General features: G+C 47.2%; 1 protein-coding gene across 1 annotated transcript; it reads right to left on the bottom strand.

Moving 5' to 3' along the window:
• Nucleotides 1-8,031: 8,031 nt before the first annotated feature.
• LOC138773964 (uncharacterized) lies at nt 8,032-24,580 on the bottom strand. Its single transcript, XM_069954517.1, has 3 exons — nt 23,002-24,580; nt 19,901-19,935; nt 8,032-10,303 (listed from the first exon to the last, which is right to left on the bottom strand). Exons 1-3 carry the CDS (start codon nt 24,578-24,580, stop codon nt 8,501-8,503), a joined length of 3,417 nt encoding a protein of 1,138 aa, XP_069810618.1. The 3' UTR covers nt 8,032-8,500.
• Between the last annotated feature and the right edge of the window lie 621 nt (nt 24,581-25,201).

Genomic DNA, 25,201 nt, shown 5'->3' with positions numbered 1-25,201 from the left:
AGAGGACAGCGTGGGACCTCAGTAAGGAAACATGATCTCTCCAGCAGGGATGTGACATCATGAAGCATGCTGGAGGATCTGTCACAGTGGCTTTCAGGCTGAAGGAACAGAGAAGAGCCAGAGGAGAGAAGAGCCAGAGGAGAGAAGACCTGTCATCTGCCCAGATCAGGTGAGTATGAGGCTTTGTTTTGTATTGGCACATCAGAGCAGGGATATATACTATAGGGGCATATATCAGAGCAGGGGGCATATACTATTGGGGCATATATCAGAGCAGGGGGCATATACTATAGGGGCATATATCAGAGCAGGAGGCATATCCTATGGGGGCATATATCAGAGCAGGGGTATATCGCCTGTGTGCAGTGTATGTTATATATAGCCTGTGTGCAGTGTATGATATATTGCCTGTGTGCAGTGTATGGTATTTAGCCTGTATGCAGTGTATGGTATGTACCTGTGTGCAGCCTATTATATATAGCCTGTGTGCAGCATATGACATATAGCCTGTGTGCAGCGTGTTATACAGCCTGTGTGCAGTGTATGATATATATAGCCTGTGTGCAGCATATGACATATAGCCTGTGTGCAGCATATGGTATATAGCCTGTGTGCAGTGTATGATATATATAGCCTGTGTGCAGCATATGACGTAGCCTGTGTGCAGTGTATGATATATAGCCTGTGTGAAGCATATGACATGTAGCCTGTGTGCAGTGTATGATATATATAGCCTGTGTGCAGTGTATGGTATATAGTCTGTGTGCAGCATATGATATGTAGCCTGTGTGCAGCATATGATATATAGCCTGTGTGCAGCATATGGTGTATATATAGCCTGTGTGCAGCATATGGTGTATATATAGCCTGTGTGCAGCATATGGTGTATATATAGCCTGTGTGCAGCATATGGTATATATAGCCTGTGTGCAGCATATGACATGTAGCCTGTGTGCAGTGTATGGTATATAGCCTTTGTGCAGCATATGGTATATAGCCTGTGTGCAGTGTATGGTATATAGCCTGTGTGCAGCATATGACATATAGCCTGTGTGCAGTGTATGATACACAGCCTGTGTGCAGTGTATGATATACAGTCTGTGTGCAGTGTATGGTATAATGCTTGTGTGCAGCATATGGTGTGTATATATAGCCTGTGTGCAGTGTATGATATACAGCCTGTGTGCATTGTATGGTATATAGCCTGTGTGCAGTGTATGATATATAGCCTGTGTGCAGTCTATGGTATATAGCCTGTGTGCAGTGTATGATAAATAGCCTGTGTGCCTCATATGACATGTAGCCTGTGTGCAGCTATATATGCCATGATCTTTAGGGTATATTCACATGTACCATATCCGCTATAGATTCTACACAGCCTTTACGTGCTTTCTGGGTGCTTTTTACTGCTTCAGGTAGTTTATATGGTTGGGAACTGAAGATGGGACCTAGAAGTCCAGGTTCTGCCTGCGATTCTCATCTGCATATGCTGCTGTGGTTGCTGACACAGTGGGCAAGAGCACACAGAAATTGCTAAAGTGCTGTGTTCTCGCATTGAATTAAGTGGGAACACACCGCGATGCTCGCCCCTCGACCATCCTGTCTCTAGGGCCTGACATCTTCCTCTGGACTGCAGCCTCTAGGGACCATCACATGCAGAACAGAGGAGGATGCTGAGCCACACAGCCAGGAGTGAGGAGGGGTAGGTGCTAAGTCCCCTACAGCAATCAGCCACCTATATAGATTGCTGTATGGTTTATTTGTGAGGGAAGAAAATGGGGGGGGGGGGCAACAAAATTGTTGCCCAGGGCCTCCACCAACCTTAATCCGGCCCTGGGTGTGGCTACGGAGGTTCAAGAGAGGGGTCCGCAGTGCTCTCAGCAGTGTAAAATTGGCTTAAAATACCCTTACCTGGTGGTCTAGGATGGGCCCCACGTGAAAAGAATCAACTGCTGGGAGGTCTCTAGACAGGTGAGTTACCCCTAGACCACAGCTCCAACACATTTGGGTTCAGAGATTCAACTAAGGGTACAAACACACACACCGTATACGCAGCAGACTTGGTGGTTCAGATTTGATGCGGTGTTCAGCTATTTAGATCTAATCTGCTGCGTATTGCAGCAGTAAATAAGCTGCGTATACAGTGTGTGTGTTTGTACCCTTGATCTGAGTGTCTCTTTCAGACAAACTGTCTACAGAGGACTGATCTGCAATCAGAGACACTGGCTGACAGCTGAGTGAGCAGGAGGCCGGGCAGTATTACTCATGAAAAAAAGTGAGGAGGAAGTGGGGAGGTGTGCCAGATTGCAGCACAAACAACTCCTCATTACAGTAGGGTTGTGCATAATCTACTGCACAGACAAATTACCAACAGGTGCCATGCTTACTAGGGAACTTCCAGCTACCAGCACACTGTCAGCACCTTAGGTAGGGCCCGGGAGCTGACAGATTCCCTTTAAAGTTGGAGTGGGAGTTGGTACATTTTTCACCAGCTCCAACCAAAACTAGTTCCGACTCCAACACCACAGCCCTGGTTATAAGGATGGTAATAGACTTAAACACATTTATTTATTTTTTTAAGTTTTAATTTTTTAAAAGCAAAAGTCAAATAAAATAAACGTTATACAAGTTGTGATCATAGTGACTTGAGGAACATAGATAACATGTGAATTTTATCACAGGGCGAATGTCGTAAACACAAAACCCCCAATTCAATTTCGCCGCATAATTGTATTTTTGGGGTTTCGCTGCATATTTTATGGAAAAATTAAGTCTGTCATTGCCAAGTAAAATAAGGGCTTGTGTGGGTCTGTAGGTGAGAAAATGCAAGTGATATGGCCTTTTAAACACGAGGAGGAAAAAACAGAAGCGCAAAAATGAAAATTAGACTGGTTATCAAAGGGTTAATAACTAGAGCCCCCCCCCCCCCACACACCCTATTTAAGGTCACACCCAGCATTAGTTTCTCTTCTCCATGGACTCCATGATTTATGATTTTGTCTTAATTTATCTTCCTGGACGTGTGGTTATGTGCATTGCTGTTAACCTTTTCCTCCACCCCTCTAGGCAGTCCATGTCTGCAGGATGGTTCACATAGGTGGAATGTTTTAGTTATGTTGAGCTTTAGCATCACCTCGCTTTGGTTCCTGCTCACACACTGTGTATGATATTGGACTGCTCTGCGTCTAGGATTGCAGACTACACTTGTTTTTATGTTTATTTATGTGAATACCCTGTAAGTATTGTAGTCCTGTAAAGCATGTTATGTCTGTTTTTAAGCTGATTTTAAGCTTGCACAGAGGTTGAATGAAAGTCAACGTTTCCCAACTCATTCAGTTGAGTCAAGGATGTTATTGGAGATTTTCCCCAGAGCAGAACTTTGTCAAGCCCATGGTCCAGTCTTGCTAGAACGTGTTAACTAATAATGCATCCCTTATAGGAAAGATGGCACTCGTCTCTGAAATGAACTGATGAGATTCAACCTAACAACCTGAAGATCAGCATCATAAGAACAACCAGGCTCTAGTAGGTTCTCTCTGACACTTGTGAAGACTATCAAGTTGCAGGAAATTGTTAGTAGGTACAACAGCACCAATGGACCCAAGAGTATCTAGTAGGTAGGATGCACGCTGGTGAACCCACAATCCCTCAGTGGGTATATGCAATATCATATGGAAAAGGTCCATCAGCATCCAGAGGTGTTCTTCAGTAATTTATTGAGCAAGTCAGCTTACATAAATATGTTGTTTCGACCATATCTAGGGTATTGTCAAGAATATGCACTATATATTGCTGGACCTTTTCCATACGACTTGTGTATGTCTGTCTAATTCCAACATAAATTTTTGCACAGAAGTTGAATGAAAGTCAGATTGGAGTTGCTGGAGACTTCTCAAAAAAGCAGAACATTTTCCACAGTCCAGCCAAGTTGGACCATGTTGATGAAAAAGATAGCATGCAAATCTTGGTGAAACTCGACCTGACAGCTTGAGGGTTGATCAGCCCCTATTACTATCTAGAGGACTTTCTTGCAGTCACAGTCCGGGTCCGAGAACACATTAAAGTGACTGTACCACCAGGCCCAGGCAGAAGCACTGGAGGCGGGCCAACCCACCCTTCGTGGGAAGAAACCCCAGCCCCTTCATAACATGACTCCATTAGAATCAATGGAACCCTATCATAGAGGGGCTAGGGTTTCCTCCCACTAAGGGTGGGTCGGCCTGCCTCCAGTGCTTCTGTCTGGGCCTGGTGGCAATGGCGGATTATAATGTAGGCGGTTTGGGCGGCCACCCGGGGCCCGAGGCTCCGGGGGGCCCATGCCTTGCCGCCCACATTATAATGCCGCCCGGGAGGCCCCCTCGCCACTGCACTCTTGTGACCGCAAGCATTGTTTCGCTTGCGGTCACAAGAGTCTCCGGCTGCCTCCGTCTGATGCGCGGCTGCCGGGGGTGTCCGGTCCTCTCTCGGCAGCGCGCGCATCACACAGCTCCTAGTGCCGCCTGGGGCCCTGTCTTCCGGTACTGGGAGCGCACGTACCGGAAGTCAGGGCCCAGGCGGCACTAGGAGCTGTGTGATGCGCGCGCTGCCGGGGAGAGGACCGGACACCCCCGGCAGCCGCGCATCAGACGGAGAGAGGATCGACGGGGGAACGCAGGGTAGGTGAGTTATATTTTGTTATTTTTGTGTTATTTACTCACTGGGGGGCATCTATAAAGGGGGGGGGAAAGGGGGGGCAGCTATAAAGGGGGGGAAAGAGGGGGACGATCTATAAGGGAGGGGGGAGAGGGGGACTATCCATAAGGGGGGAGAGGGAAGAGGGGGACCATCTATAAGGGGGGAAGAGGGGGACCATCTATAAGGGGGGAAGAGGGGGACCATCTATAAGGGGGGAAGAGGGGGACCATCTATAAGGGGGGAAGAGGGGGACCATCTATAAGGGGGGAAAGGAGGACCAGCTATAAGGGGGGAGAGGGAAGAGGGGGACCAGCTATAAGGGGGGAGAGGGAAGAGGGGGACCAGCTATAAGGGGGGAAAGGAGGACCAGCTATAAGGGGGGAAAGAGGGGGACCAGCTATAAGGGGGGAGAGGGAAGAGGGGGACCATCTATAAGGGGGGAAAGAGGGGGACCATCTATAGAGGGGGAAAGAGGGGGACCATCTATAGAGGGGGAAAGAGGGGGACCAGCTATAAAGAGGGAAAGAGGGGGACCATCTATAAGGGGGGAAAGAGGGGGACCATCTATAAGGGGGGAAAGAGGGGGACCATCTATAGAGGGGGGAAGAGGGGGGCCATCTATAAGGGGGGAAAGAGGGGGACCATCTATAGAGGGGGAAAGAGGGGGACCATCTATAAGGGGGGAAGAGGGGGACCATCTATAAGGGGGGAAAGAGGGGGACCATCTATAAGGGGGGAAAGAGGGGGACCATCTATAAGAGGGGGGAAAGAGGGGGGACCATCTATAGAGGGGGAAATAGGGGGACCATCTATAAGAGGGGGGAAAGAGGGAGACCATCTATAAAGGGGGACTATCTCCTATAGGATTAGCACCCTCCTCTCCTGACATCCTCTGTGCTGCTGGGACCTCCCCTATAGATCAACACCCTCCTCTCCTGACATCCTCTGTGCTGCTCGGTCCCCTCCTATAAGATCAGCACCCTCCTCTCCTGACATCCTCTGTGCTGCTGTGACCTTGAGGGGGGCAACATCAGGGGACCAGGTGAGGTGGCGATATGTTTATTGGGGGCAGTGGAGGTGGGGTGGGCAATGCTTACTGGGGGTAGCAGCAAGGGACCAAACATTATGTTTATTGGGGCCAGCAGGGAGGGGAGGCAGGCAGTGTTTATTGGGGACAGCAGGGAGGGGAGGCAGGCAGTGTTTATTGGGGACAGCAGGGAGGGGAGGCAGGCAGTGTTTATTGGGGACAGTGGTGGGGGGGGGGACGCAGTAGCAGATTATAATGTGGGCGAATTGACTGGGGGGGGGGGGCCAGGTTGGGTGGACAGCCCGGGGCCCAGAGTACATTTAATCCGCCACTGCCTGGTGGTACAGTCACTTTAAATTTTTCACATGAGGAGTCAATAGTCCCACAGATAGCCAACCTTCTAGTCTATCAGATTAAAAGGAAAGAGTCTATTAAAGACCTGATCGTCATGCAGTTGCTTCTGTCGCTAGAAGTTCAGATATCTATGGATACAACAATACTGGGTCAGTTATGTGCACTAGCCCTATTAGATCAGAATGGGGCTTGTGCAAGTAACGGGTTTTGGCGTGCTTGTATCCATGGATACCTGAACTTCCTGCGGCTGGAGCGACTGCACGCTAGTTGGGTGCACTGTCAAGCTTAGAGCCTTAGAGTAAGGCAGATACTTGAAGGCTCAGCCTCAAGGACTTCAAGAATTATAGTTGCTGGCGGTGCTGAAGCCAGGGTTGCCAGATTCGTAGAAATTGCTCAGACTGAAGATTTTTCAAAAAGAAAATTACAAATCTCTGGAACTTTCTGGCACCAGTTGATTTGAAAGAAAATTTAAAGTACCCCTTTAATTACAACAAAGTAGGCTTCGGACATTCAGATTATGGATACAGCTCCACATCCACATCTACCTAACATCCTTGTGTCATTTATCACGTTATCCAGACGATACCTAGAAAAGGGAGAAGAGGGAACCAACCCTTACTGACTACAACATAACATTATCTATAAGGCTGGGTTCACACTACGTATATTTGAGGCTGTATGTTTGAGGCTGTATAGCAACCAAAACAAGGAGTGGATTGAAAACACAGAAAGGCTATGTTCACATAATGTTGTAATTGAGTGGATGGCCGTCATTTAATGGCAAATATTTGCTGTTATTTTAAAACAACGGCTGTTGTATTGAAATAATGGAAGTTATTTACTGTTATATGGCGGCCATCCACTCAATTACAATATTATGTGAACAGAGCCTTTCTGTGTTTTCAATCCACTCCTGGTTTTGGTTGCTATGAGGACCTGACATGAGGACCAAATACAGCCTCAAATATACATAGTGTGAACCCAGCCTAAAGCTGTACCAATGTAATCTGCTCCTCATTGTGTAGAATCCATCACAGGGTTGTATCCCCTCCTTTACCCTCCAGACCGGCGTAGTACAAAAGCAGTAACAACTATCACTAAATATTATTACAGATAACTATAGTGTCCAGGGTATCATTTCTCTATATGACCGCAAGAGTTGACATAGGTCATCTACAGATCTTACCTGACTTGTCCTCCCAGCCAGTATATAGCCCAGTAGGGGTCGCCACAGGACCAGTGCTTGTGAAGGAGTTGTCAGTATTTATACCTTGGTGTGAGTAGCAGTAATCTGATCTCCGGGGTTAGGTTCTCCGTAACCTCCTCCATGTTAGACAGTATGAAACTTTGCAGGTAGATGGTGCTGCCGTGTTGTGCAGTTTCACTCTGTAAGATCTCACCAAAGATCTGACCAACATCAGCATGCTAATACTGGGCAAGGGGTGATGAGAGGGTCACATGGCATAGGTCATGTATTAGGGTCCTTTTACACGGCACAACAAGGGGCGATGTAAGGATGCAAACAAGTGCCGATCAACGTGATTGGCACTCGTTTGCAGTGCCTTTACAAAGCACAATAAATCTAGCTGCCAGGCCACACAAATAATCCTTCTATTGTTTGTGCGGCCATGACAGCACAGATATGCATAGATCTGTGCTTTCAGTTTCCAGATCACACATGCAGTGCATACATAACTAGCGCGCTGCTGTGTGATCTGGCATCCCACTCTCCGGCTCTCCTGTCCTGTTGTGTCTTCAGGCCACTCCACCTCCTCTAGCTGTCAATCATTTTGGAGAAGGCGGTGACCTGAAGACACAACCCTCTTTTTAACAGTGATCCTATTCTTTTAGTTTATCATTGGTGGAGTCAGAGATAGCGGTGAAAGGGGTACTTACTGTTTTCAAATGTGGAAGAATGTATAGTTAAAGACACGGTAATACAGAAAGGCACTAATATACAGTAAAATATCTGTTTATTATACATGGATTGTTATATCAGCTACTGAACACCTGGGCAACTATCAGGAATTATGGTGCGTTTACACAGAGAGATTTATCTGACTGATTTTTGAAGCCATAGCCAGGAACAGACTATAAACAGGGAACAGGTCATAAAGGAAAGACTGAGATTCCCTGTCTTTTCAAGTCCATTCCCGACTTTGGCTTCCAAAATTGGTCAGCTAAATCTGCCTGTGTAAAGGCACCATTACAGGGCCCCATACAGATACAGTGACTGGGCCCCCTTTGCCAAAAGTCATAGCCCTAATAAACTTCTGTTTGAGTTTAGGACATATTTTTGGTCATTTTCAGCCTAAATACAAGGTAACATATGGACCAGCTTTATACAACATTATACCCCTGTTGTTAGTGGAGAGGAGAAACAATAATGTCATCAGGTGCAGCACAGAGAGAGCTCAGCTATAACCTGACCTGTTATGCTGTCCATCAACTAGATGGCGCTCTCTGTGATGTCACTGCTTTCTGGTCATGTTGCAGGGTATGACAACTCTTCCTAGCAGATGCTGCTGCCTCCCCCAATACCTTTATAGAACCCCCCCGTGCCCATAATATAGCATATAGGGGCTCGGTGAAGGTGGCGGTGCAGGTGTGTAAGTGTCTGATGGGGTCACACAGCTCATAAAAGGACAGCTGCCCGGCCTCATAATCCAGATATATCCTGACTCTATTACTGGAGATATTGTCAGGTAACCAGATCACTTCCCGGTCATGTATCACTGAATACTGATTATTATATCTCCCTATAATCCAGGACTTGTTGTGATTTCCAGTGACTGACTGACGCCCCCTCCTGTCTATACTGGGATAACACATCCCCACCCTCCAATATACTGATCTACTGATCTCCACATCCCAATAATGTCGCCCTGAGGAGAATCTCCTGCTGCTCATCACCTGAGAATAATCCTGGAATCTCTCTGCTGTTTCTGGACGATTCTGCTTCTCTAGTGTCCAAGTTGCAGTTTTCAGGTCGTCTGATATAAGGAGATTATTATGAGCTGTGTTTACATCCAGTAATATGTCTGCAGGACCCTCCCCATAGATCCTTATACCCGATATTATGTCACATAATGTGCGGAATGTGTCTGAGATCACAGTCACATCCAGATCATCTACATCATGGGGCTGTCTATCATGTCCCCCTGTGTCCTCATCACCTCCCCCCTCCTCAGGATCACACAAATCACCTGTGTCTGGTCCCTGTAAGACAGTCAGTGGATCCGCCATGTTACACAGCTCCTCAATGTGTTTCATCTTCCTGGACAGCTCGTCCTTCTTTATTTCCAGCTGCTGGATCAGAGCAGACAGTGACAGTGACTCTTCCTTTTCCTGCCTGGAGATCTCGCTCAGGACCCTCTTCTCCAGGTCGTCGAGTCGTCTCCTGATGTCTGTAAACAGGACAGTGACTCTCTCGGCTTCTCCAGCTGCTTTTTCTTGAGCTTTTCTCCTGAGCTCCTCCACACTCTGGACTCTTTCCTCAGTCTCCTCTCTCTTTGTCATCAGTTTCTGGAGAACATTTCTCAGTTTCTTCTTCTTCTTCTCAGAGGCCTCATCCAGCATCTCCACCTGATGTCCCCAATGTTCTCCGGCCAAACTGCAGGACACACAGATACAAGCAGAGTCCTCAGTGCAGTAATATTCCAGGACCTTCTTATGGACAGAACATTTCCTCTTCTCCAGGGAAGTGCTGGGCTCAGATAAGACGTGTTCTGGTGACTTGCTGTGAGCTCTCAGGTGTTTATCACACAGAGAAGCCTCACAGTGCAGACAGGATATCACAGCAGGTACAGCAGAGTCCACACAGTAAGTGCAGCAGATCCCGGTGATCTCCGCTTGTTCTGGCTGAGTAACCAGGAAACGTTCTGCTACATTATGGAGATTTATGTTCCTCATCAGTGCAGGCCGCTCCTGATACTCTTCTCTGCATTCAGGACAGGAATAAACTCCAGCCCCGTCCTGTGTATCCAGCACACGACCAATGCAGACCCGGCAGAAGTTGTGGCCACATCTCAGCATTACAGGATCCTTAAATACAGATAAACAGATGGAGCAGAGCAGCTCGTCTCTCAGAATAGCAGACGCCATGGCTGACAGAGGAAGGAAGAGATTAAACAAAATGTGTCTGAGCTGGATAACCAGAGTAGTGGCCACCCCCATTAATTTAACCTCTTGAAGTTTTGCTGACCAGCTCTGGATGCTGAGTACGTTGAAATACTGGAGCATTGACTCCTATTGAATGGAAGCTGTGGCTGCAGTAGTCCAAAGCTGCCACTATTAAATGTATGGAGGCAACCGTTCTACGTTCTGTACTGTGACAAGGCAAGTTGCAAATTATTGAGGTCCTTTTTGGGGCACATACCTGATTGACATTGTTTAACCCCTTAACAACATACACTTTACATATAGGGTAGATATACACTCTGGGTCAACAAAACAGTCTATTAGCAGCCAAGAATCACCACTAATGACCAACATTAAAGGGGAACTCCAGGTAGAGGTAAGTAAAAATGAACCTTCTGCAGAAGCAAATAGCATTACTTACCTATCTATCCCAGTTTTAAAACGAACAAAAATGCATTTGTTTTCGGGGGCTTTGTTCTGTATTGTGTGGTTGTACTTCCTGGTTGAGCAGTTGTACACAGTACTACAGGTTCCAGAGTGCATTGCAGTTTCATTGTGTTACTGAATTATTTGCTGTACTTTATCATCTCCCTGTGTTCCCACCCACACAGCACACTGTATACTCTACCTGTAACGCTGATATTGGAATAAAGAACTTTTTGAATTTTATTTAAAAAAAAAATTCTTCTAATCTCCATGCACATTTTATGATCAAGCACTTTTTATCTTTGAGCCCCACAATAAGAACTTTATCCGATATTATCTTACATGGAATATACTATTTATGCCTTATTTCCAGTTGGGATTGGCAGTGTCGGCTCTGATCCTCTGTGGCGTTTAGCATCATTTAATTGTTACTGTATCATTTTTGTGAAGATGCTGCAGTACTGCAATGACACTCCAACATGTGTGAACACAGCCCTAATTTCACTGCAGAATTTTGCACAATCAGTAAAGTTGCAGCAGCTGCTTCTGGCTGGTCAGAGATGGTGAATCACTCAGGGAATTGGGGAATCCAGCCAAGCCTCCTGTGACATCACACCCTGCCCCCTGTCTGCATCATCAGCCTGTGCACAGCAAGCACACACAATGGCATGGAATATTTGTCTCCTAAGGTGTTAGAGCAGTGGGAGCAGGAGACAATGTGGATTGGCACTGAGGCCATTTTTCTTCACTTCCTGGATTTCAATCAGCTACCAGTGTGGCAGAACTGTACAGATATGGTAATACACTGTATACATCTATATAACTTTTAATGTACTTTTAATAGAAAACAAGTTTTCCTTATATGGAGTTCCCCTTTAAGGGCCGTATTAAACGCTTGATAATAAAGAGCAAGGGAACAATCTGTCAGGTCAGCACTCACTTGCACCTCGTTCCCTACTACACGCTATTACTATCACATGCACTGAAAGCAAGTGTGGGGGGGGGGAAGCTGCAGGAGGGGCTGCTCGTCTGGGTAGCCCATAGAAGATAGCGGAGATTAACAGTTTTATATATATATATATATATACATATATATATTATTACTTAACTATAATTTTATTTAGAGATGAGCGAACTTTTGAAAAGTTCGGTTCGGTTCGATTCGGCGAACTTTTGTGAAGTTCGGATTAGTCCGAACCGAAAACTAACCTTGCTCTAACGGCTGAATAATTGCAGCTACAATAGTGGGAGTGTGATAGGGTATAGTTTCGTTTAGTTGCAGTTGATATTACAATGAAAAAAGTGGGGGGAAAAAAGTGCAAAAATAATGAGGAAAATTTAAAAAAAAAAATAATAATAATAATAATAGGAATAATAATAATAATAATAAAATATAGTGAATAAAAGTGCCAAAATAGTGACAAAAAATATTGAAAAAAAAGTTTACAAGGAGGATGCGGCAGCACTTGATTGCACCCAGGCCAGTATTGTTGAGAAGAGACAAGTTGAGCAGCAGGAGGAGGCAGCAGTTGATTGCTCGCCTCTCAGGCCAGTATTGTTGAGAAGAGACAAGTCGAGAAACAGGAGGAGGCAGCAGTAGATTGCTCGCCTCTCAGGCCAGTATTGTTGAGAAGAGACAAGTTGAGCAGCAGGAGGAGGCAGCAGTTGATTGCTCGCCTCTCAGGCCAGTATTGTTGAGAAGAGACAAGTTGAGCAGCAGGAGAAGGCAGCAGTTGATTGATTCCAGTCCAGTATTATTGAGGAGAGGCTACTTAAGGAGGAGGCAGCAGTTGATTGATTCCAGGCCATTATTATCGAAGAGAGGCTACATGAGGAGGAGGAGGCAGCAGTTGATTGATTCCAGGCCAGTATTATCGAGGAGAGGCTACTTGAGGAGGAGGCAACAGTTGATCGATTCCAGGCCAGTATAATTAAAAACAGACTACTTGAGGAACAGGAGGAGGCAGCAGTTGATCGATTCCAGGCCAGTATTATTGAGGAGAGGCTACTTGATGAGCAGCAGGAGGCAGCAGTTGATTGATTCCAGGCCAGTATTATCGAGGAGAGGCTACTTGAGGAGGAGGCAGCAGTTGATCGATTCCAGGCCAGTATTATCGAGGAGAGGCTACTTAAGGAGGAGGCAGCAGTTGATCTATTCCAGGCCAGTATTATGGAGGAGAGGCTACTTGAGGAGGAGGAGGCAGCAGTTGATAGATTCCAGGCCAGTATAATTAAAAACAGACTACTTTAGGAGCAGGAGGAGGCAGCAGTTGATCGATTCCAGGCTAGTATAATTGAGGAGAGGCTACTTGATGAGCAGGAGGAGTCAACAGTTGATTGATTCCAGGCCAGTATTATCGAGGAGAGGCTACTTGAGGATGAGGAGGCAGCAGTTGATCGATTCCAGGCCAGTATTATCGAGGAGGGGCTACTTCAGGAGGAGGAGGAGGCAGCAGTTGATCGATTCCAGGCCAGTATTATGGAGGAGAGGCTACTTGAGGAGGAGGAGGCAGCAGTTGATTGATTCCAGGCCAGGGGTTTTTTTTACAACTTTTTGGGTTGCAGCTCTACAGAGTTGACAGCACCCAGCAAAGCAGCAATGTACAGGTTATCACAAACAAACAACCTTTTTTTTTTTTAACTTTTTTAGGGTTTTTTAAACAACTTTTTGGGTTGCAGCTATACAGGGTTGACAGCACCCAGCAAAGCAGCAATGTACAGGTTATCATAAACGAACAAACAAACAACCTTTTTTTTACTTTTTTAGTTTTTTTTTTAACAACTTTGTGGGTTGCAGCTATACGGGGTTGACAGCACCCAGCAAAGCAGCAATGTACAGGGTATCACAAACAAACAAACTTTTTTTTTCTTTTTTTAGTTTTTTTTATAATGAACTTTTTTGGTTGCAGCTATACGGGGGTTGACGGCACCCAGCACAGCAGCAACAACTAGCGTCTCCTCTCAGTCACAGAACGGTAGCTGTTTCTGACTCTTCTCACTTTTCTCTGTCTTTTATCTCCCTATCTCTGCCTGGATATCACAAGTTTTTTACTTCATATCTCTGCCTATCTCTCCCTCTCTCTACCTCCCTGTAGCTATCTACTTGTTTGCCTATCTATCTATGTGCTTTCCCTCCCTAACTAGCACAGAGCTCCTCTCTCTCTGCAGTCTAGATACACAATGAGAAAGAGTATGGACGCTCAGGCACTTCCTGTTCCTGTAGTGACATCACACACCTTGATATTCACATAAAAACAGGATATAAGGTATTATAGGAGTAATAATTCCTTATATCCTCTTCCATTCTGTGAAAACAATACAGTTTTGCGACGCTGTTGCGATTTTAACAAACTTCGTAACAAACTTTTTGAAAGTTCGCAATGAATCTGGTTCGTAACGGTTCGGTTCACTCATCTCTAATTTTATTATATAACTTCATTTAAATAAATGTATAGTTACTTATACATCATATTACGTTGAGGGGCCTCGCTACTGCCACTAACGTTTAAGTAGGAAACTACAGGGCTGTCTCCTGCTTTGATCCAGGGTACATACAGCTGGATCAGAGCGGGGAAGCCCTGCATCTCCCACCATGAACATTGGGGGCAGCCGATATTGCCCTCTACTGCTGCCACTCAACTAAAAATGATGTATGAATAAAAAAATTGTGTTGTGCGGGTCTGTAGGGTAAAGTAGGAGATGTAACTAAAGGTTAGTTCCAGTGGCGGAACTACCGCCGTAGCAGCTGTAGCCACTGCTACGGGGCCTGCCACATCAAGGGGCCCGGCAAGCTAGTCAGGTGTGTTCTGGCTGGGCCCTTACCTACCCGCATGGGGCCGGCCCTGCCTCTCAAGTTCACCACCTCCCGTGTCCTGCTGGTGCTATAAGAAGCACTGTATGCTGCAGCAGCTGCCGTATTGTCTCCTCCCCCCACGTAAGTGTACGCCCGAACGCATGCTCTGCCGCGCACTTACCGGGGGCGGAGTCATAGTCCCAGGAGGATGTTGGAGCACCTGAGCTGGGCCACATCCTCTGCTCATTCTGTGAGGGTGCCCCCAGTGTCAGAGTGTCCCTGAGTCGCCTGTGCTCCACCTCCTCTGCCCATCCGCCAAACAGTAGCCCTGGGCTGCCGCCCGCAACAGTGTCAGAGCAGCCGGACCGCAACTTCCCGCCACCCCCCCCTGCCCCCCCCAGTAGCCCCAGGCCGTCCCGCACGTAGTGCCAGAGCAGGTACCCCTCCCCCTCACTATAATCCAGGCCTCCCGCACACTCCTCCCTTTCCCTGCACCCAGTGCCAGAGCATGTACCCCTCCCCCATCCTCCGCAAAATGTGCCAGGACCACCATACACCCCCTCTAGTGGCGATGCCCGCACCCCCCTCATCACCTTCACTTCCCTCCTGGACCAGAGAGAAGATCAAGGGAAGGAAGCCACAGCAACCAGCAAAGAACAGAGCTGGAACCAGGGCAGGTGAGAGTACCCCCAGAGTACTACAGACCCCACCATGTCCTGCTAACAGTTCATGGTGGGAGTTGTAGTTTTGCAGCCTGTGGACATCCAGGTTGCAGAACTACAACCCCCATCAAGCCCTCTTAGCAGGTCATAATGAGAGTTGTAGTTCTGCAACAGGATGACACAGTATAGGACGGGGAAGCTGTGGCAGTAGAACCACATCTCCCAGTAGGGTGTGTGGTAATATGCCGGACTACATCTCCCAGTAGGCTGTGTGGTAATATGCTGGACTACATCTCCCAGCATGGTGTGGGGGTAATATACAGGACTACATCTCCCAGCATGGTGTGTGGTAATATACAGGACTACATCTCCCAGCATGGTGTGTAGTAATATACAGGACTACATCTCCCAGCATGGTGTGTGGTAATATACAGGACTACATCTCCCAGCATGGGGTACAGAGTAAGCTGTAGAACTACATCCCCCAGCATGTTGTGTGGGATAACATGCATGACTACATCATATAACAATGGGAGTTGTAGTTCTGCAACACATAAAACAATGACACAGTACATGAAGGGGAGATGGTAGCATGTGTAGACAGGTCACAGGAGATGTGTTCGAGGGGGTGTACATCTCACCTAGGCTGATGCATAGTGTGAGATGGTAAGTCCAGGAGGGATCTGTTGCTCAGCAGTGTTATGCTGCTGAGTTATTATTTATTTTTACCGGGCCTGGATTTACATGGAATGGCAGGTAGGTTTTGGTAGTGGGACTTGCCATTCCCTCCCCCCGATCCAGTTTGGGTTTTGCCATCAGGTGAGCTCTGACCCTAATCAGCCTGAGAAGGTAAGAGCTCCACAGAGATGCAGGTGGGGGCTCTCAGACAGGAGTAAACAGCCTGCGTGGTCTGTTTGGTGAGAGCTGGGAAGACAGCCGCTGTTGGGGCCTGTTCACACCCCGCAATACTGCCGACTGAAGTGTCAGAGAGGTAACCTGCTTTGTTAGTTAGCGCCCAGACGGGCAAGACCTTTTGTTTTGTTCTTAAAGCACAGTGTTGCTATATTTCTGTTTGATGGATTGTTTATGCTGCAAATAAATCCCAAGCTGTTATTTTACAAGTCCAAGTCTGCTGTGAACTGTGTCCAAACACACCATCCCCCGGGAAGATCCCTACACATGGTACACTAGTGCCATGTGGGTACTGGCTAGGAATGTATGTTGGGATACTAGACCATATTGTAAACATGTGTGAAGGGAGCCTTAACCTTTATTTTTGCACATTGTGTCATAGTGGCCAGCCACAGCGTTTTTGAGCTGCCCGCATCAGCAGGGTAACAGCACCACTGCGCCACTCCCTCTTGCCAGCACCATAGCATCTCAGAGCGAACTGAAGCCCCCCCCCCCCCCCCCCCCCCCCCCCCCCCAACCACCCACCCGACCTGCCGGGGGACATTGTCTCACAGCAGAGGAGCTACATCAAATATCTACAGGTAAAGCTACAAGCTTGCACAAATACTATAGATTTAATATATATATATAGCTGTGCACCTCCAGTCGCAAGAACCTTTCCCATACTTTCCCAAGGCTAACCTTGCCCGACACAACGCTTTTTTGTTCTCTCAGTTCATGCAGTTTTTTTCGCTATGGGGCCCCATGGTTCCTAGTTACGCCCCTGGTTAGTTCCCTCTTATACCTGGTCTGATTGATCATGTTCTTCATCATGTGGATGGCAGAATGCGTGTGGGTCATTTCTCAGGGGAAGAGATGGCACCAGGATGCACCATGGGAAGGAGTGTGGTAAAATTATTATATTATAGCACATTTTATTTAATAAGCCACACCACTAGGCTAGGATCCTATCTATTTCATAGACTCTGGTCAGGGTCTCCATTGTAGATTCCATTCAGCAGCAAAAAAACAAGGCAGGACCGCCTGCTGCATCCCATTAGGGACCACTGTAAAAGCAGAATATTGGTGGTCACTGAGGTGTAAGGTAACCAATTTAAAAAGCCTCTAAAATGGGATGCAGCAGGCGGTCCTGCCTTAGTTTTTTTTTTTTGCTGCTGAATGGAATCTACAATGGAGACCCTGACCAGAGTCTATGACACAGATAGGATCCTAGCCTAGTGATGTGGCTTACTTATTATAATGTACCATAATATAATATTTTTTACCACACTGGGATGCTGGGAATGAAGACAAATTTCTTACCTTCATCCTTAGCACCATTTTTATTAAATCTTCCATGTTATTAATATGTAAATTAGGTGGTTTGGTGCACTGGGGGGGGGGGGGGACTACAGCCCTTGAGGCACCAATCTGTCCCACACCATAAAAAGGTTGTGCACTGGCGTCATAGACTCTGCTGAACTGAGTGGCCGGCACCAAGACCGACTTTAGAGGGCCATTTGTTTGACCGATAATTCCCTTATTGCTTGTCGGGTGATTATGTAGTATACCAGAGCGCAATTTCTGTGGCTGGGTTTAGGATGGCACCTGTCCACAAGTGCTTTATTATATGTTATATGAGGTAACATGTTCCTATGTAAACTGTTCGGATCACGTATGTGGAATGCATGTACTGGAGTCCCCCCGCGCCCCGAACAGCATCTGTAATTAGATGCTGGGAGCGGGGGAGACTGTATTCATAAGCGCCGCGCTGTAGTAACAGCACCGCGCGGCTGATTCATTACAGCGCGGCGCTTATGAATAGAGTCTCCCCCGCTCCCAGCATCTAATTACAGATGCTGTCCAGGCGCGGGGGGGCTCCGGTACATGCATTCCACGTCCGTGATCCGTCAGGATCACGGAACGTGGGAATGCAGCCTTATATGTGTTTCTCTGTACCAGTGTAACTGGCAGGCACAGAATGGGTTACATGCTTTACACAGCACACCACACAAACTGTTAGGAAACAGTGACACCTACTGTCCTTAGTGGGAATAGCTCCAGGTAGTGTAGTAAGCCCCTGGAACTTACTAGAAAGTGGGCGGAGTATGCTAATATGCTACAGAGCAAAGAGAGGAAAGCTGCTGAGGGGAACACGGAGATAGAGAGAGTATAAACTGAGCAGCAAGAAAACAGCAGGAGGTGAGTCTAAAACAGAGAGACTTTGAGAGAAAGGTGGTTCAGGGAAGAAAAAGCGCTGCACCTCACACCTATGGCTGATACTAGTGCCCCTAGGCTAAATAAAAAACACATCAGAATTTTGTGTATGAATTGATCAAGCCATACTGCCCCATGTACCTCGTGCCGGTATCTGATACACATGGGTCCCTACACTAAGTCCACACCGTGCCAGTCAGTGGCTACCAACCCCGCAGGCGTGCACAGTCAGGGAACGGGGGCCATGGGACGGCCCTGCGACCCCCATGCCACAGGACCAGACCCAAAAACACCACACCAGAACCCGGCCAGCACCGCCGGCGGAGAAGGTCGCCCCCAAACAGCACAAGTCTGGATGAGGTATTGCACTCACCATAGCTGCTGCAGACAGAATGGGAAAAGACTTTGAGAGAAAGTTTGTCAGGTGCACTGTCAGGAAAGGGCCAGCAGATCTACAGTCAGTGGGAATCCTCAGATCAGGAACCCAAGTGAATGGACTTCAATATTTAGGGTAGCAGAGTTAACTGAGGCCTCTGTACCCCTCTTTCTGAATTCAGGGGGGAAGATTTATTAGGACCCCTGGATACCTCTAGGACCCGAAAGTTGTGGCCTACGGCCCGGCCTAGTAACTTAAAGCAGAAAGCTCCCTGGCTGACAGGGAGGGAAACAGACTCAAGAACCATTAGGGAAGAAATCCACATGATCACAGTGCCCACCAGCGTCCCACACGTAGTGACAGACCAAGGTCTGAGGCAGATCATCTCTCCACACACCACCAGTTTTTCTACAGGCACAGTAACCCATTCAAGGCCGTCAGTATTAACAGCTGTATGCCACAGGACTGTAAAACACCTACAAGTTCATCAGTAAAGGAGTTATTGTTATCCTGCCTCCCTCCTTGTCTTCCTGTTGTCCTGGTCTACCTGCACCAAACCACCATCAAGGGCTATATTACCGGACAGCAGTATTTGGGGTTGTCCCCGGGGGGGATTATAGGTTCACACCACCGACCACCTTACACACAGTTGAAGCCCCCCTACAAAAACCTCTGCAGTAGCCCACAGAAGAGAGGGAGAATACAGGGAGGCTCCAGAGAGAAGCCTGTTCCTGTGGAAACCCCTGGTGCCCACCAGAGACCGTAACAAGTCAGTCAGTAAGGATGTGGTGCACCACAAGACCCAGCCATCCCGCAGGTACAGCACGCTCTCACTCTGCAGCCCTCAGTGCACCCCCTCATAGCCACCTACACGCCTAAAACTACAATCACCATCATCCTCTCCTCATCCCCTCACTCTCTTCCACACCCCCGGCTCGCTGCAATTACATTATGTTACGGTTGGCAGTAATGTAATCTATTGTAGTGGATAGAGATTCTGGCGCTGTCTTATAGTAAGATTCTCTTTGTTGCCCATAGCAACCAATCACAGCTCAGCTTTCATTTCTCACATTTCTCTGGTATGTGCTGAGCTGTGACTGGTTGCTATGGGCAACAAAGGGAATCTCGCTATAAGACAGCGCCATATATCTCCCTGTGTAAGTTCTATTCTATCATACTGACATTGTATTACTTCACTGTATTGTAGTGAGTAAAATCCTTTTAAGACGTGGTGATGGGAGAATACTTGTTATGTGAAGATGGAGGCTGGTGCCATACCCTACAATAGCCTGTCTGGGCCTATTTCCCCATAGAGATGTAGCTGATGTCTCCCTCCTCACCTCCAGCTCTTCTCCCCTCAGACTCAACTGACTTCCTGTAACAGTGGGTTTAAATATGGACATAATTTGCATAGATCCTCCCTATTTCTGGAAACATCCAACAGCAGCAGTAATGTAAGTAAGTCAGTAGGTGGCACTGTTTCCTAAGCAGTGAGGTGTTTGTGTGTGTAGCAGCCTGTAACCCATTTTCTTCCTGCCAGGTACACTTCTCTCCTGTAATAGTGCTGTTCCCCTGTTATCCCTCCTGGAAATTTAGGAATATATTGATCAGTGGGTGTTAGGGTGCTATTACACAGAGAGATTATCTGCTAAATAAGGCAGATATTGTCCTATGTAATACAGACAGCGAACAGCCGATGAGGAGGAGCTCATCAGATGATTGCTGTCTTAAAATATGTTTCAAAATTATCCGATGCTGATAACGATTGACTGCACGAACATCACTAACCATGTGCTGCAGCAATATTATTATTATTGAGAAGCAATATCAGCCTTCAGCAGGGGTGGACATAGATAGCAGAGGACCTCTGTGCAAAGAATGTGCCTGGGAACCCCATAACCTAATTGTACCCCCACTCTTTCCCCTCATATAAGTAATTACACAGTGGTTACACCCAGGGACTTACAGGCAACGTCTTCTCTGATGGGAGTTGTTCATTTTCCTTTTCTTCCACATCATTTCGGCCATCATGAAGACTTCTCCCGACCACTACTCATCCCCACAGGATCTGCGAGATAAACATTTTAGGCTCCTCACTACAGCACCATTCTCACCTCTTTACAAAGTGCCCATCTGTATTGTTTCACCCAGTAATAGTGTCCCCTCTGTGCCCCCATATAGTATATTTAACCCCCTCAAATAGTGCAGCTCCTCTCCCAGCAGCTCCTCTCCCAGCAGCTCCTCTCCCAGCAGCGTTCTCCCAGCAGCTCCTCTCCTAGCAGCTCCTCTCCCAGCAGCGTTCTCCCAGCAGCTCCTGTCCCAGCAGCTCCTCTCCCAGCAGTTCCTCTCCCAGCAGCGTTCTCCCAGCAGCTCCTCTCCCAGCAGCTCCTCTCCCAGCAGCGTTCTCCCAGCAGCTCCTCTCCCAGCAGCTCCTCTCCCAGCAGCTCCTCTTCCAGCAGCTCCTCTTCCAGCAGCTCCTCTCCCAGCAGCGTTCTCCCAGCAACTCCTCTCCCAGCAGTGTTCTCCCAGCAGCTCCTCTCCCAGCAGCTCCTCTTCCAGCAGCTCCTGTTCCAGCAGCTCCTCTCCCAGCAGCTCCTCTCCCAGCAGCTCCTCTCCCAGCAGCTCCTCTCCCAGCAGTTCCTCTCCCAGCAGTTCCTCTCCCAGCAGTTCCTCTCCCAGCAGCTCCTCTCCCAGCAGCTCCTCTCCCAGCAGCTCCTCTCCCAGCAGCTCCTCATCCGGCAGTGCGCTTCTTCTCTGTCATCTCCCAGCGCACACACAGTGGTACAAAGACATTGCCTGTGCCTACAGCAAATCCGGCTCAGGCAGTGTCAAATGTATTTTTTATATGGAAAAAGTGGATTTTTCTTTATTTTTTAAATTATGTTTGTCATTATTTTAAAACAACGGCCGTTATTTGCCATTAAATGACAGCCATCCACTAAATTTCAACAGTGTGTGAACATTGCCTGTGTTTTCAATCCACCCCTTGTTTTGGTTGCAAAATTCTGAGCAAAAATACTGTGTGGGAACATAGCCTGAAGGTATATGCCCAACTTTATTGAACCCCTGCCCAGTCTGCAGTAATAATATATTCTATGAACAAGATTCATAGTGTCATGGGTATGATTCTACAATACCACCACAGGAGGCATCACAGTCCACCAACAGGTCTCTACATCCCGCCTGCCTCCTTTGCATGGAGAGCGGCAGGAGTGGAGTCGCTCCAGCCCTCCCATAGACAAACTATGGGACACTGAGGCAGGCGGAATTCCGCCACATTTGCTCAGTGTGAACATACCCTAAGGTCTTTCCAGAGACCTGCACAGCAGCAGTAAGCTGTCACCACGAAGGAGCTGATCCCATAGGAGTCACATATTATAGATACATAGCTAATAGGGGTTATTCCAGATTCAGGAAACATGGCCTCTTGTCCTCAGTTTGCGTGTGGTATTGCAATTAAATTTCATTGGAGTGAATGGAGCCAAGCTGTAATACCACACACAACCTGAGGACAGAGGTGGCTCTGTTTTAGAAAGAAAGCAGTAGTTTTGTTTTACTTCCTGGAAGGGTACTCCAAAAGTAAGATTTTTTTTTATTTTATGTCATACATTGCTTTAGTAAAGTTTGAATATTCTGTAATATAAATTTAAGTAATTGTATATTTTCTAAATTTATTTATAGATTTTACCTTTACGGGCAGTAGTAGGGGGCGACACCGGCCTCTCTGCTGCCACCAATGTTCATGTTGGGAGCTGCCAGGCTCCCCCGCTCTGATCCAGCACTGCTGCACTCACAGGGTTATTGATAAGAATATAGAGTATACGGGGGAGGGGGGGTCACTGCTCTGTATCAACAGCTTTTTGTGTGTGCAGCTGCACTGGATCACAGTGGGGATCAGGTATTAGACAGCCCTGCAGTTTCCAACACAAACATTGGTGGCAACAGAAAGGCCCCTTACAGAGACTGTAGTATACCCATGGGAGGGGGGCACGTACTTTACATTTTCAGATAATAAAGAAAGTACAATCATTGACTGAACATGCTAGTATACAGGAATATATCTTTATTATAGATGGATTGTTATATCAGCTACTGAACACCACCGCCATCAGGGATTACTGGGCCCCATACAGATACAGTGACTGACAACCCCCCTTTTACCAAGAGACATAACCCAACAAAAACTTAAATTTCAATTCAGGAAATATTTTTGTTCACTTCACTTACAGCGTAATACACAAGACAAATTACAAACTAAAATATTAGAAAAGAGACGGAAGTTCAACTTTCTACAACTTCTGCCATGACACCCCTGTTGTTAGTGGAGAAGAGGTGCAGCACAGAGAGAGCTCAGCTATAACCTAACCTGTTCTGTTATTCTATCCGTCCACTAGATGGCACTCTCTGTGATGTCTTTGGTCGTATTAGAGGTTTTCCTAGCGGATGCTGCTGCCTCCCCCCACTATCTTTATAGAACCTCCCCATACCCATAATGCAGCATGAAGGGGCTCAGTGAAGGTGGCGGTGAAGGTGTGTAAGTGTCTGATGGGGTCACACAGCTCATAAAACGACAGCTGCCCGGCCTCATAATCCAGACAGATCCTGACTCTATTACTGGAGATATTGTCAGGTAACTGGAAACCTTTACTGTCATGTATCACTGAATACTGATTATTACCCCTCTCCAGACACCAGGACTTGTTATTATCTCCAATGACTGACTGACGCCCCCTCCTGTCTATACTGGGATAACACATCCCCACAATCCATCTCACTGATCTACTGCTCTCCACATCCCAGTAATGTCGCCCTAAGGAGAATCTCCTGCCGCTCATCACCTGAGGATAATTCTGGAATCTCTCTGCTCTTTCTGGACGATTCTGCTTCTCTAGGGTCCAGGTTACAGTTTTCAGGTCGTCTGATATAAGGAGATTATTATGAGCTGTGTTTACATCCAGTAATATGTCTGCAGGACCCTCCCCATAGATCCTTATACCTGATATTATGTCACATAATGTGCGGAATGTGTCTGAGATCACAGTCACATCCAGATCATCTACATCATGGAGCTGTCTATCACGTCTCCCTGTGTCCTCATCACCTCCCCCCTCCTCAGGATCACACAAGTCACCTGTGTCTGGTTCCTGTAAAACAGTCAGTGGATCCGCCATGTTACACAGCTCCTCAATGTGTCTCATCTTCCTGGACAGCTCGTCCTTCTTTATTTCCAGCTGCTGGATCAGAGCAGATAGTGACAATAACTCTTCTTTTTCCTGCCTGGAGATCTCGCTCAGGACCCTCTTCTCCAGGTCGTCCAGCCGTCTCCTGATGTCTGTAAACAGGGCAGTGACTCTCTCGTCTTCTCCAGCTGCTTTTTCTTGAGCTTTTCTCCTGCGCTCCTCCACACTCTGGACTCTTTCCTCAGTCTCCTCTCTCTTTGTCATCAGTTTCTGGAGAACATTTCTCCTCTTCTTCTCAGAGGCCTCATCCAGCATCTCCACCCTGTGTCCCTGATGTTCTCCATCCAATCTGCAGGACACACAGATACAGATGGCGTCCTCGGTGCAGTAATATTCCAGCATCTTCTTATGGACAGAACATTTCCTCTTCTCCAGGGAAGTGCTGGGCTCAGATAAGACGTGTTCTGGTGACTTGCTGTGAGCTCTCAGGTGTTTATCACACAGAGAAGCCTCACAGAGCAGACAGGATATCACAGCAGGTACAGCAGAGTCCACACAGTAAGTGCAGCAGATCCCGGTGATCTCCTCTTGGTCTGGCTGAGTAACCAGGAAACGTTCTGCTACATTATGGAGATTTATGTTCCTCATCAGTGCAGGCCGCTGCTGATACTCTTCTCTGCATTCAGGACAGGAATAAACTCCAGACCCATCCTGTGTATCCAGCACAAGATCAATACAGAGCCGGCAGAAGTTGTGGCCACATCTCAGCATTACAGGATCCTTAAATACAGATAAACAGATGGAGCATAGGAGCTCCTCTCTCAGAATAGCAGACGCCATGGCTGACGGAAAAAGGAAGAAACAAAACCTAATGTCTGCCACTGAATAACCAGCAGAGCGGTGGTTACACCCAGTCACTTAAAGGGGAACTATCAGCAGGTTAGACAAATTTAACCTGCTGATTTGTCCTTATTGCACAGGAGACGCCAGAGATGAAGGTATGTCTCTTAGCTTTATTCTCTGCACCATTCCTGTCCACTTAAAGAGAACCAATCACCTAAAATTTACTATCCCTATTATCAAAGATTCTCTCTCCCTAAGTCTATCTATGAAGATACAGACTGCCTTTGCAGTCTGTATCTTATTCTTTACCTAATTCCTCTTCCTCTGTGCAGTAATGCTGGGCGCCGCCATCTTGATGACGTCACGCTGGAACGCACCGCTGGAACGCACGTGACGTCATCAAGATGGCGGCGGCCGGCATTAATGCACCGGAACAAAGGAGCAGGTGAAGTATAAGGTACAGACTGCAAAGGCAGTCTGTATCTTTATTAAGTCTATTTATGAAGATACAGACTACATTTGCAGTCTGTATCTTATACTTTACCTGTGTAACGCCTGGAGTAGTGGATCCACTGGACCGGCACCAGCGATGGCACTAACCTCACCAGGGGGCGGAGT

This window comes from Dendropsophus ebraccatus, chromosome 1, assembly GCF_027789765.1.
Source record: "Dendropsophus ebraccatus isolate aDenEbr1 chromosome 1, aDenEbr1.pat, whole genome shotgun sequence".
Classification (NCBI taxonomy): Eukaryota; Metazoa; Chordata; class Amphibia; order Anura; family Hylidae; genus Dendropsophus; species Dendropsophus ebraccatus.
The sequence above is the reverse complement of the archived record's forward strand: the minus strand, read 5'-3'. Positions and strand labels throughout refer to the sequence as shown.